The sequence below is a fragment of the Salminus brasiliensis genome, chromosome 17 (genome assembly GCF_030463535.1).
Source record: "Salminus brasiliensis chromosome 17, fSalBra1.hap2, whole genome shotgun sequence".
NCBI lineage: Eukaryota > Metazoa > Chordata > Actinopteri > Characiformes > Bryconidae > Salminus > Salminus brasiliensis.
In genome coordinates, this window is record NC_132894.1 from 36032228 (window position 1) to 36046128 (window position 13901).

At 42.5% G+C, this 13901-nt stretch overlaps 5 protein-coding genes across 5 annotated transcripts; all 5 read left to right on the plus strand.

Moving 5' to 3' along the window:
- Nucleotides 1-1703: 1703 nt before the first annotated feature.
- LOC140537799 (mucin-5AC-like) lies at nt 1704-4711 on the plus strand. The gene is made up of 3 exons (XM_072660053.1): nt 1704-2887; nt 4193-4360; nt 4654-4711. Exons 1-3 carry the CDS (start codon nt 1704-1706, stop codon nt 4709-4711), a joined length of 1410 nt encoding a protein of 469 aa, XP_072516154.1.
- LOC140538501 (mucin-5AC-like) lies at nt 2967-4032 on the plus strand. The gene is made up of 2 exons (XM_072661099.1): nt 2967-3855; nt 3971-4032. The coding sequence occupies exons 1-2, from the start codon at nt 2967-2969 to the stop codon at nt 4030-4032; spliced, it is 951 nt and encodes a 316-aa protein (XP_072517200.1).
- Nucleotides 4712-6017: 1306 nt separating the features above from the next.
- Nucleotides 6018-7156, plus strand: LOC140537800 (mucin-5AC-like). The gene is made up of 2 exons (XM_072660054.1): nt 6018-6908; nt 7145-7156. Exons 1-2 carry the CDS (start codon nt 6018-6020, stop codon nt 7154-7156), a joined length of 903 nt encoding a protein of 300 aa, XP_072516155.1.
- Nucleotides 7157-7619: 463 nt separating this feature from the next.
- On the plus strand, nt 7620-8781 carry LOC140537801 (mucin-5AC-like). The gene is made up of 2 exons (XM_072660055.1): nt 7620-8613; nt 8720-8781. Exons 1-2 carry the CDS (start codon nt 7620-7622, stop codon nt 8779-8781), a joined length of 1056 nt encoding a protein of 351 aa, XP_072516156.1.
- A 377-nt stretch (nt 8782-9158) lies between these two features.
- LOC140537803 (mucin-5AC-like) lies at nt 9159-11614 on the plus strand. Its single transcript, XM_072660056.1, has 2 exons — nt 9159-10552; nt 11407-11614. The coding sequence occupies exons 1-2, from the start codon at nt 9159-9161 to the stop codon at nt 11612-11614; spliced, it is 1602 nt and encodes a 533-aa protein (XP_072516157.1).
- The last annotated feature ends 2287 nt before the right edge of the window (nt 11615-13901 follow it).

A 13901-nucleotide genomic window follows, 5' to 3' on the forward strand; every position in this document is an offset into this window, starting at 1 on the left:
GAAGATCACCAAATTATCATAAAATCTAATGCTTTATATGTAAATACACTGACATGCCAAACTTACCTGCGGGATATATGCATTTTGGGCCTCCTGCACTGAATGTAGACGTGATTTCTGCCAGAGTCGCTTGTCTGTTCACATAAACCACTGTATTGGCATTTCATCTGTCAATGAAATTCTTACAAGTGTAATCTACATGTTGCTGTTAATATTTTATATAACAAAGAACATGATGATTAATAACCAGCCAAAATGATCTTATGTAAAATCAAAAGTGCTTTAGACCATTATGATTATAACATAGATTATAAAAAGTGTGATTCAGAAACATACCCACTATGCAAGAAAAATACATTTGGATACATGATGATGTACTTATTTGTTGAGAAAATGCTTAAAATTGAAAATTAGAACAGACAAAGTCGTTTTTATTTTAGTAATTTAAGTCGTTATAATTGAATTACTTAGCTAAATGGTTTGCTCCATTAAACATCTCTTTGCTATGCATGTCACAATTTAATGATATGTAATGACTGGCTCATTATCGGTTCAGAAAACAATCATTCAATCATTATTAGTGTTAGTAATATTTAAAAAAAAATGTGTTTGAACAATACATAAGAATTAAAATCTGCAACGTAAACGTCTAAAATCAGGTGTGAATGAATCCCACTGCATTATTTGACCTCTTGTTTAACAATATCTTGTGCTCATTTTTGCTGCCCACTTGAAACACTCTTGATGTCCGTTCTTGCTTCCATAAATGCCAGTGGTTGATTTCCACAACACTCTGAACACTCAGAGTCTCTATTCCAATGGGCACTTGTCTTAGTTGTCCACTGTCCTCACTTCCTGGACTGTATGATGCATGCTGTCGTCCTCACATGTTCTGGGTGTCTTTGTTTGGCTGACTCAATTCAGAGCCTGAAGCTATATGAGGGGATAAGCACTTTTTGTTGACTGCCATACCAGAATTGCCATTATGCATTGTTGTCTTGATTGCAGAAGTTGCCTCCAAGTCGATAGTCAGCTGTTGGCTGTTAATATAGTTTTTTTTTTTGCCTTTTTGTGGAGAACACAGTTGCTTCTTCATCCTGTCTTTAAAACTGCAGACCTAACTCAGATAACTCAGATCTGCAGATAACTCAACAAGGCATGTGACATTGAAATTGAAAAAGCATTGAAATGATAAATTATTTAATAGGAATGTAATGGAAACCATGGGTGTAAAGTCAAATAACTATGATTTTTTTTTTTCAGCTTCAACTGTGCATACTAGTACTCACACAACACCAAAGCCAACAACTACGTGCCAGCAATCGTGTGCATGGTCACAGTGGTTTGATTCAACATTCCCAACCCCTGGTCCCAATGGAGGTGATTCTGAAACATACAACAATATCAGAGCAGCTGGCTATAAGATCTGTGAAAAACCAAGCGAAATTCAATGTCGTGCTGAAAAGTTTCCAAATAAAACCATAAGTGAGATTGGGCAGGTTGTGGAATGCAACGTCAAAGAGGGGTTGATATGCAAAAACGATGAACAATCAGGTTCATTTCCATTATGTTTGAACTACCAAATACGGGTTTACTGCTGTGATAATGAACACTGCCCAACACGTCCACCTCAAACAACACCCCAAACTACCACAACAAAGACAACTTCACGCCATTGCGAAGTCTGCTCATGGACCCCATGGATGAACGTTGATTATCCAGAATATGGACCGAAAGAAGGTGACAATGAAACTATTAAAAACATTATCAAGTCTGGACGCTATAAAGTATGTAAAACCCCAGTTGAAGTCAAATGTCAAGCAGTCCGCTACCCAGGAGTTCCATTAGCAGAGTTGCACCAAAATGTTACTTGCAATAACGCAGGTTTACTTTGTGAGAACAAATACCAAACTATCATATGCCTTGACTATGAGGTAAAAGCTAAATGTTGTGAGATCACTGAATGTCAAACTACAACTCCAACAACACCAAAAACTTCAACAACAACACCAACGACTACAACATCTCCAACAACAACTCCGACAACCACTCCAACAACAACTCCAACAAATATTTCAACAACCACTCCAACAACTACTCCAACAACTACTCCAACAAATACTTCAACAACCACTCCAACAACTACTCCAACAAATACTTCAACAACCACTCCAACAACTACTCCAACAAATACTTCAACAACCACTCCAACAACAACTCCAACAACCACTCCAACAAATACTTCAACAACCACTCCGACAACCACTCCAACAACCACTCCAACAACAACTCCAACAACCACTCCAACAACAACTCCAACAACAACAACAACCACCACCACAAGCACAGCCATACCTCCAATATGTGAACCCTGTCACTGGTCAGATTGGATAGACTTTGGTCCTCCTACAACAGGTCTTAATGGTGGTGAAATTGTACCAATAAAAAGGATAAGTGACACTTATCCTAGCATCTGTAGCACGCCAAGTAAAGTGGAATGCAGAGCCAAACTCCACCCTGGACTTCCACTTACAGATTTAGGTCAAGAAGTGACCTGTAATGCCAAAGATGGGCTGATTTGTTTGAACCAAAACCAGGGTCTCCAGCAGCAATGCTTCGACTATGAGATTAGAGTGTACTGCTGTGACAGATCAGCATATTGTACATCACCAGTGACAACTACTCCAACAACAACTCCAACAACCACTCCAACCACAACTCCAACAACCACTCCAACAACTACTCCAACAACTACTCCAACAACCACTCCAACCACAACTCCAACAACCACTCCAACAACTACTCCAACAACCACTCCAACAACTACTGCAACAACAACTCCAACAACAACAACAACCACCACCACAAGCACAGCCATACCTCCAATATGTGAACCCTGTCACTGGTCAGATTGGATGGACTTTGGTCCTCCTACAACAGGTCTTAATGGTGGTGAAATTGTACCAATGAAAAGGATAGGTGACACTTATCCTAGCATCTGTAGCACGCCAAGTGAAGTGGAATGCAGAGCCAAACTCTACCCTGGACTTCCACTTGCAGATTTAGGTCAAGAAGTGACCTGTAATGCCAAAGATGGGCTGATTTGTTTGAACCAAAACCAGGGTCTCCAGCAGCAATGCTTCGACTATGAGATTAGAGTGTACTGCTGTGACAGATCAGCATATTGTACATCACCAGTGACAACTACTCCAACAACAACTCCAACAACCACTCCAACCACAACTCCAACAACTAGTCCAACAACCACTCAAACCACAACTCCAACAACAACTCCAACAACAACTCCAAGAACTACTCCAACAACAACAACAACCACCACCACAAGCACAGCCATACCTCCAATATGTGAACCCTGTCACTGGTCAGATTGGATGGACTTTGGTCCTCCTACAACAGGTCTTAATGGTGGTGAAATTGTACCAATAAAAAGGATAGGTGACACTTATCCTAGCATCTGTAGCACGCCAAGTGAAGTGGAATGCAGAGCCAAACTCTACCCTGGACTTCCACTTGCAGATTTAGGTCAAGAAGTGACCTGTAATGCCAAAGATGGGCTGATTTGTTTGAACCAAAACCAGGGTCTCCAGCAGCAATGCTTCGACTATGAGATTAGAGTGTACTGCTGTGACAGATCAGCATATTGTACATCACCAGTGACAACTACTCCAACAACAACTCCAACAACTACTCCAACAACAACTCCAACAACAACTCCAACAACCACTCCAACAACAACTCCAACAACCACTCCAACAACCACTCCAACAACTACTGCAACAACAACTCCAACAACAACAACAACCACCACCACAAGCACAGCCATACCTCCAATATGTGAACCCTGTCACTGGTCAGATTGGATGGACTTTGGTCCTCCTACAACAGGTCTTAATGGTGGTGAAATTGTACCAATGAAAAGGATAGGTGACACTTATCCTAGCATCTGTAGCACGCCAAGTGAAGTGGAATGCAGAGCCAAACTCTACCCTGGACTTCCACTTGCAGATTTAGGTCAAGAAGTGACCTGTAATGCCAAAGATGGGCTGATTTGTTTGAACCAAAACCAGGGTCTCCAGCAGCAATGCTTCGACTATGAGATTAGAGTGTACTGCTGTGACAGATCAGCATATTGTACATCACCAGTGACAACTACTCCAACAACAACTCCAACAACCACTCCAACAACCACTCCAACAACAACTCCAACAACTACTCCAACAACCACTCCAACAACAACTCCAACAACCACTCCAACAACTACTGCAACAACAACTCCAACAACAACAACAACCACCACCACAAGCACAGCCATACCTCCAATATGTGAACCCTGTCACTGGTCAGATTGGATGGACTTTGGTCCTCCTACAACAGGTCTTAATGGTGGTGAAATTGTACCAATAAAAAGGATAAGTGACACTTATCCTAGCATCTGTAGCACGCCAAGTGAAGTGGAATGCAGAGCCAAACTCTACCCTGGACTTCCACTTGCAGATTTAGGTCAAGAAGTGACCTGTAATGCCAAAGATGGGCTGATTTGTTTGAACCAAAACCAGGGTCTCCAGCAGCAATGCTTCGACTATGAGATTAGAGTGTACTGCTGTGACAGATCAGCATATTGTACATCACCAGTGACAACTACTCCAACAACAACTCCAACAACCACTCCAACCACAACTCCAACAACTAGTCCAACAACCACTCCAACAACAACTCCAACAACTACTCCAACAACCACTCAAACCACAACTCCAACAACAACTCCAACAACCACTTCAACAACTACACCAACAACAACTCCAACAACCACTCCAACAACTACTCCAACAACAACTCCAAGAACTACTCCAACAACAACAACAACCACCACCACAAGCACAGCCATACCTCCAATATGTGAACCCTGTCAGTGGTCAGATTGGATGGACTTTGGTCCTCCTACAACAGGTCTTAATGGTGGTGAAATTGTACCAATGAAAAGGATAGGTGACACTTATCCTAGCATCTGTAGCACGCCAAGTGAAGTGGAATGCAGAGCCAAACTCTACCCTGAACTTCCACTTGCAGATTTAGGTCAAGAAGTGACCTGTAATGCCAAAGATGGGCTGATTTGTTTGAACCAAAACCAGGGTCTCCAGCAGCAATGCTTCGACTATGAGATTAGAGTGTACTGCTGTGACAGATCAGCATATTGTACATCACCAGTGACAACTACTCCAACAACAACTCCAACAACTACTCCAACAACAACTCCAACAACAACTCCAACAACCACTCCAACAACAACTCCAACAACCACTCCAACAACCACTCCAACAACTACTGCAACAACAACTCCAACAACAACAACAACCACCACCACAAGCACAGCCATACCTCCAATATGTGAACCCTGTCACTGGTCAGATTGGATGGACTTTGGTCCTCCTACAACAGGTCTTAATGGTGGTGAAATTGTACCAATGAAAAGGATAGGTGACACTTATCCTAGCATCTGTAGCACGCCAAGTGAAGTGGAATGCAGAGCCAAACTCTACCCTGGACTTCCACTTGCAGATTTAGGTCAAGAAGTGACCTGTAATGCCAAAGATGGGCTGATTTGTTTGAACCAAAACCAGGGTCTCCAGCAGCAATGCTTCGACTATGAGATTAGAGTGTACTGCTGTGACAGATCAGCATATTGTACATCACCAGTGACAACTACTCCAACAACAACTCCAACAACCACTCCAACAACAACTCCAACAACTACTCCAACAACCACTCCAACAACAACTCCAACAACTACTCCAACAACCACTCCAACAACCACTCCAACAACTACTGCAACAACAACTCCAACAACCACTTCAACAACTACACCAACAACAACTCCAACAACCACTCCAACAACTACTCCAACAACAACTCCAAGAACTACTCCAACAACAACAACAACCACCACCACAAGCACAGCCATACCTCCAATATGTGAACCCTGTCACTGGTCAGATTGGATGGACTTTGGTCCTCCTACAACAGGTCTTAATGGTGGTGAAATTGTACCAATAAAAAGGATAGGTGACACTTATCCTAGCATCTGTAGCACGCCAAGTGAAGTGGAATGCAGAGCCAAACTCTACCCTGGACTTCCACTTGCAGATTTAGGTCAAGAAGTGACCTGTAATGCCAAAGATGGGCTGATTTGTTTGAACCAAAACCAGGGTCTCCAGCAGCAATGCTTCGACTATGAGATTAGAGTGTACTGCTGTGACAGATCAGCATATTGTACATCACCAGTGACAACTACTCCAACAACAACTCCAACAACCACTCCAACAACCACTCCAACAACAACTCCAACAACTACTCCAACAACCACTCCAACAACCACTCCAACAACTACTCCAACAACCACTCCAACAACCACTCCAACAACTACTGCAACAACAACTCCAACAACAACAACAACCACCACCACAAGCACAGCCATACCTCCAATATGTGAACCCTGTCACTGGTCAGATTGGATGGACTTTGGTCCTCCTACAACAGGTCTTAATGGTGGTGAAATTGTACCAATGAAAAGGATAGGTGACACTTATCCTAGCATCTGTAGCACGCCAAGTGAAGTGGAATGCAGAGCCAAACTCTACCCTGGACTTCCACTTGCAGATTTAGGTCAAGAAGTGACCTGTAATGCCAAAGATGGGCTGATTTGTTTGAACCAAAACCAGGGTCTCCAGCAGCAATGCTTCGACTATGAGATTAGAGTGTACTGCTGTGACAGATCAGCATATTGTACATCACCAGTGACAACTACTCCAACAACAACTCCAACAACCACTCCAACAACCACTCAAACCACAACTCCAACAACAACTCCAACAACAACTCCAACAACTACTGCAACAACCACTCCAACAACCACTCCAACAACCACTCCAACAACTACTCCAACAACAACTCCAACAACTACTCCAACAACAACAACAACCACCACCACAAGCACAGCCATACCTCCAATATGTGAACCCTGTCACTGGTCAGATTGGATGGACTTTGGTCCTCCTACAACAGGTCTTAATGGTGGTGAAATTGTACCAATGAAAAGGATAGGTGACACTTATCCTAGCATCTGTAGCACGCCAAGTGAAGTGGAATGCAGAGCCAAACTCTACCCTGGACTTCCACTTGCAGATTTAGGTCAAGAAGTGACCTGTAATGCCAAAGATGGGCTGATTTGTTTGAACCAAAACCAGGGTCTCCAGCAGCAATGCTTCGACTATGAGATTAGAGTGTACTGCTGTGACAGATCAGCATATTGTACATCACCAGTGACAACTACTCCAACAACAACTCCAACAACCACTCCAACAACCACTCCAACAACAACTCCAACAACTACTCCAACAACCACTCCAACAACAACTCCAACAACTACTCCAACAACCACTCCAACAACCACTCCAACAACTACTGCAACAACAACTCCAACAACAACAACAACCACCACCACAAGCACAGCCATACCTCCAATATGTGAACCCTGTCACTGGTCAGATTGGATGGACTTTGGTCCTCCTACAACAGGTCTTAATGGTGGTGAAATTGTACCAATGAAAAGGATAGGTGACACTTATCCTAGCATCTGTAGCACGCCAAGTGAAGTGGAATGCAGAGCCAAACTCTACCCTGGACTTCCACTTGCAGATTTAGGTCAAGAAGTGACCTGTAATGCCAAAGATGGGCTGATTTGTTTGAACCAAAACCAAGGTCTCCAGCAGCAATGCTTCGACTATGAGATTAGAGTGTACTGCTGTGACAGATCAGCATATTGTACATCACCAGTGACAACTACTCCAACAACAACTCCAACAACCACTCCAACCACAACTCCAACAACTACTCCAACAACCACTCCAACAACAACTCCAACAACTACTCCAACAACCACTCAAACCACAACTCCAACAACAACTCCAACAACCACTTCAACAACTACACCAACAACAACTCCAACAACCACTCCAACAACTACTCCAACAACAACTCCAAGAACTACTCCAACAACAACAACAACCACCACCACAAGCACAGCCATACCTCCAATATGTGAACCCTGTCAGTGGTCAGATTGGATGGACTTTGGTCCTCCTACAACAGGTCTTAATGGTGGTGAAATTGTACCAATAAAAAGGATAGGTGACACTTATCCTAGCATCTGTAGCACGCCAAGTGAAGTGGAATGCAGAGCCAAACTCTACCCTGGACTTCCACTTGCAGATTTAGGTCAAGAAGTGACCTGTAATGCCAAAGATGGGCTGATTTGTTTGAACCAAAACCAGGGTCTCCAGCAGCAATGCTTCGACTATGAGATTAGAGTGTACTGCTGTGACAGATCAGCATATTGTACATCACCAGTGACAACTACTCCAACAACAACTCCAACAACTACTCCAACAACAACTCCAACAACAACTCCAACAACCACTCCAACAACAACTCCAACAACCACTCCAACAACTACTCCAACAACAACTCCAAGAACTACTCCAACAACAACAACAACCACCACCACAAGCACAGCCATACCTCCAATATGTGAACCCTGTCAGTGGTCAGATTGGATGGACTTTGGTCCTCCTACAACAGGTCTTAATGGTGGTGAAATTGTACCAATAAAAAGGATAGGTGACACTTATCCTAGCATCTGTAGCACGCCAAGTGAAGTGGAATGCAGAGCCAAACTCTACCCTGGACTTCCACTTGCAGATTTAGGTCAAGAAGTGACCTGTAATGCCAAAGATGGGCTGATTTGTTTGAACCAAAACCAGGGTCTCCAGCAGCAATGCTTCGACTATGAGATTAGAGTGTACTGCTGTGACAGATCAGCATATTGTACATCACCAGTGACAACTACTCCAACAACAACTCCAACAACTACTCCAACAACAACTCCAACAACAACTCCAACAACCACTCCAACAACAACTCCAACAACCACTCCAACAACTACTGCAACAACAACTCCAACAACAACAACAACCACCACTACAAGCACAGCCATACCTCCAATATGTGAACCCTGTCACTGGTCAGATTGGATGGACTTTGGTCCTCCTACAACAGGTCTTAATGGTGGTGAAATTGTACCAATGAAAAGGATAGGTGACACTTATCCTAGCATCTGTAGCACGCCAAGTGAAGTGGAATGCAGAGCCAAACTCTACCCTGGACTTCCACTTGCAGATTTAGGTCAAGAAGTGACCTGTAATGCCAAAGATGGGCTGATTTGTTTGAACCAAAACCAGGGTCTCCAGCAGCAATGCTTCGACTATGAGATTAGAGTGTACTGCTGTGACAGATCAGCATATTGTACATCACCAGTGACAACTACTCCAACAACAACTCCAACAACCACTCCAACAACCACTCCAACAACAACTCCAACAACTACTCCAACAACCACTCCAACAACCACTCCAACAACTACTCCAACAACCACTCCAACAACCACTCCAACAACTACTGCAACAACAACTCCAACAACAACAACAACCACCACCACAAGCACAGCCATACCTCCAATATGTGAACCCTGTCAGTGGTCAGATTGGATGGACTTTGGTCCTCCTACAACAGGTCTTAATGGTGGTGAAATTGTACCAATGAAAAGGATAGGTGACACTTATCCTAGCATCTGTAGCACGCCAAGTGAAGTGGAATGCAGAGCCAAACTCTACCCTGGACTTCCACTTGCAGATTTAGGTCAAGAAGTGACCTGTAATGCCAAAGATGGGCTGATTTGTTTGAACCAAAACCAGGGTCTCCAGCAGCAATGCTTCGACTATGAGATTAGAGTGTACTGCTGTGACAGATCAGCATATTGTACATCACCAGTGACAACTACTCCAACCACAACTCCAACAACCACTCCAACAACCACTCCAACAACCACTCCAACAACTACTCCAACAACTACTGCAACAACAACTCCAACAACAACAACAACCACCACCACAAGCACAGCCATACCTCCAATATGTGAACCCTGTCAGTGGTCAGATTGGATGGACTTTGGTCCTCCTACAACAGGTCTTAATGGTGGTGAAATTGTACCAATAAAAAGGATAGGTGACACTTATCCTAGCATCTGTAGCACGCCAAGTGAAGTGGAATGCAGAGCCAAGCTCTACCCTGGACTTCCACTTACAGATTTAGGTCAAGAAGTGACCTGTAATGCCAAAGATGGGCTGATTTGTTTGAACCAAAACCAGGGTCTCCAGCAGCAATGCTTCGACTATGAGATTAGAGTGTACTGCTGTGACAGATCAGCATATTGTACATCACCAGTGACAACTACTCGAACACCTCCTCCAACAACAACTCCAACAACAACTCCAACAACCACTCCAACAACAACTCCAACAACTACTCCAACAACCACTCCAACAACCACTCCAACAACTACTGCAACAACAACTCCAACAACAACAACAACCACCACCACAAGCACAGCCATACCTCCAATATGTGAACCCTGTCACTGGTCAGATTGGATGGACTTTGGTCCTCCTACAACAGGTCTTAATGGTGGTGAAATTGTACCAATGAAAAGGATAGGTGACACTTATCCTAGCATCTGTAGCACGCCAAGTGAAGTGGAATGCAGAGCCAAACTCTACCCTGGACTTCCACTTGCAGATTTAGGTCAAGAAGTGACCTGTAATGCCAAAGATGGGCTGATTTGTTTGAACCAAAACCAGGGTCTCCAGCAGCAATGCTTCGACTATGAGATTAGAGTGTACTGCTGTGACAGATCAGTATATTGTACATCACCAGTGACAACTACTCCAACAACCACTCCAACAACCACTCCAACAACTACTCCAACAACTACTCCAACAACAACTCCAACAACAACTCCAACAACCACTCCAACAACAACTCCAACAACAACTCCAACAACCACTCCAACAACTACTCCAACAACTACTCCAACAACCACTCCAACAACCACTCCAACAACTACTGCAACAACAACTCCAACAACAACAACAACCACCACCACAAGCACAGCCATACCTCCAATATGTGAACCCTGTCAGTGGTCAGATTGGATGGACTTTGGTCCTCCTACAACAGGTCTTAATGGTGGTGAAATTGTACCAATGAAAAGGATAGGTGACACTTATCCTAGCATCTGTAGCACGCCAAGTGAAGTGGAATGCAGAGCCAAACTCTACCCTGGACTTCCACTTGCAGATTTAGGTCAAGAAGTGACCTGTAATGCCAAAGATGGGCTGATTTGTTTGAACCAAAACCAGGGTCTCCAGCAGCAATGCTTCGACTATGAGATTAGAGTGTACTGCTGTGACAGATCAGTATATTGTACATCACCAGTGACAACTACTCCAACAACCACTCCAACAACCACTCCAACAACTACTCCAACAACTACTCCAACAACCACTCCAACAACCACTCCAACAACCACTCCAACAACAACTCCAACAACCACTCCAACAACTACTCCAACTACTACTGCAACAACAACTCCAACAACAACAACAACCACCACCACAAGCACAGCCATACCTCCAATATGTGAACCCTGTCACTGGTCAGATTGGATGGACTTTGGTCCTCCTACAACAGGTCTTAATGGTGGTGAAATTGTACCAATGAAAAGGATAGGTGACACTTATCCTAGCATCTGTAGCACGCCAAGTGAAGTGGAATGCAGAGCCAAACTCTACCCTGAACTTCCACTTGCAGATTTAGGTCAAGAAGTGACCTGTAATGCCAAAGATGGGCTGATTTGTTTGAACCAAAACCAGGGTCTCCAGCAGCAATGCTTCGACTATGAGATTAGAGTGTACTGCTGTGACAGATCAGCATATTGTACATCACCAGTGACAACCACTCCAACAACAACTCCAACAACCACTCCAACAACTACTCCAACAACTACTCCAACAACCACTCCAACAACCACTCCAACAACTACTGCAACAACAACTCCAACAACAACAACAACCACCACCACAAGCACAGCCATACCTCCAATATGTGAACCCTGTCAGTGGTCAGATTGGATGGACTTTGGTCCTCCTACAACAGGTCTTAATGGTGGTGAAATTGTACCAATGAAAAGGATAGGTGACACTTATCCTAGCATCTGTAGCACGCCAAGTGAAGTGGAATGCAGAGCCAAACTCTACCCTGGACTTCCACTTGCAGATTTAGGTCAAGAAGTGACCTGTAATGCCAAAGATGGGCTGATTTGTTTGAACCAAAACCAGGGTCTCCAGCAGCAATGCTTCGACTATGAGATTAGAGTGTACTGCTGTGACAGATCAGCATATTGTACATCACCAGTGACAACTACTCCAACAACAACTCCAACAACAACTCCAACAACAACTCCAACAACTACTCCAACAACCACTCCAACAACCACTCCAACAACTACTCCAACAACTACTCCAACAACCACTCCAACAACCACTCAAACCACAACTCCAACAACAACTCCAACAACAACTCCAACAACCACTCCAACAACAACTCCAACAACAACGACTACAAAAACCCCACTTACCGTGAAAACTGAATCTACAACAAGGCCACACACAGACAAACAAATATGTTATTGCATCTATGACGGAAAAGTTTTCATGGAAGGTAAATTCTTTCAAATTCTTTTAAATTAGTTTTTTAAAGATACTTTTTCATTGTAGTTTTACATCATGTACACCAGAATTTAACACTATATTTACAATGTTTTTTTTCAGGTGTTTTTAAGCATATACGTTAATTTTTTACCATTTACTTTTTTCAACTTGCATAACAGTTTTACAAAATTACAAGAAAGTTAATAGTAACAACATTTATGCCTGTGTTTGACAAAGGTGAAGAAATATACAACGTGAGTGATGCTGATGGATGGTGTTATAGTGGGAAGTGCGTTCAAACGGAGCATGCCAAATGTACAGCTGTTGGACATCTGAAACCATGTGGTGTAACACCTACACCATTACCCACTACAACCACTGCACCAATACCTACCACACCTGCACCCCAAAACTGTGATAATCACCAACCACCCCTAAAGGTAATACATTCCATAAAGTAGTTAACATAATGGTGACCCCATTGGTCATTTACACAAGGGTGTTTCTGCAACTACAGGCACATTTTTTGTCCACTCTCAACGGTCTTTGTGTTTTATTTTATTATTATTAAGTAGTGCTGGACGATATGACCAAAATTTGTATTTGCAACAAATTCCTTAATTTTGGTCAATATGATATAAATACAAAATCGATATAAATAATTTAAAGGCCTCAGAAAAACTGCCAAGAAGTCTTTGAAACCTCCTACATAAACTACATCATATTTTAGAAATAGTGAACTGACGGCTGTGATCTGTAATAAATGCCTGTTAGTGAAAAAAAATGACAAAAAATTATATCACTTAATTTTATTTCTTATCGTGGTAAATACCGATATCGGATTATTGTCCTAATTTTAAGTTTAGTGGAATTTGTCATAGCACAATTTCAGATACAAAATGAGTCATAAATGGTATTTACAAAATACCATTTACTTTGTCCCACAGTTGTTGATTATGTTCTTCCAATGCATAAAAGACAAAACATTTCAATAATGAATGAGTGCATTTTCATATAAATATAGTACTGCACAAAAAAGTCTCAGGAACTCCTAAATATTGTTAACAATTATTATTATTATAATATAATTATATTGTGAGTTTAATCTGTGAAACACAATTTGACACAATGATGTATTTTTGTTTTTTGAAGAATTACAAATGTAATTCATGTTAAATTTAAGTTTTAAATTTAAGTCTTTCAGAGCTAATGTGACAGACC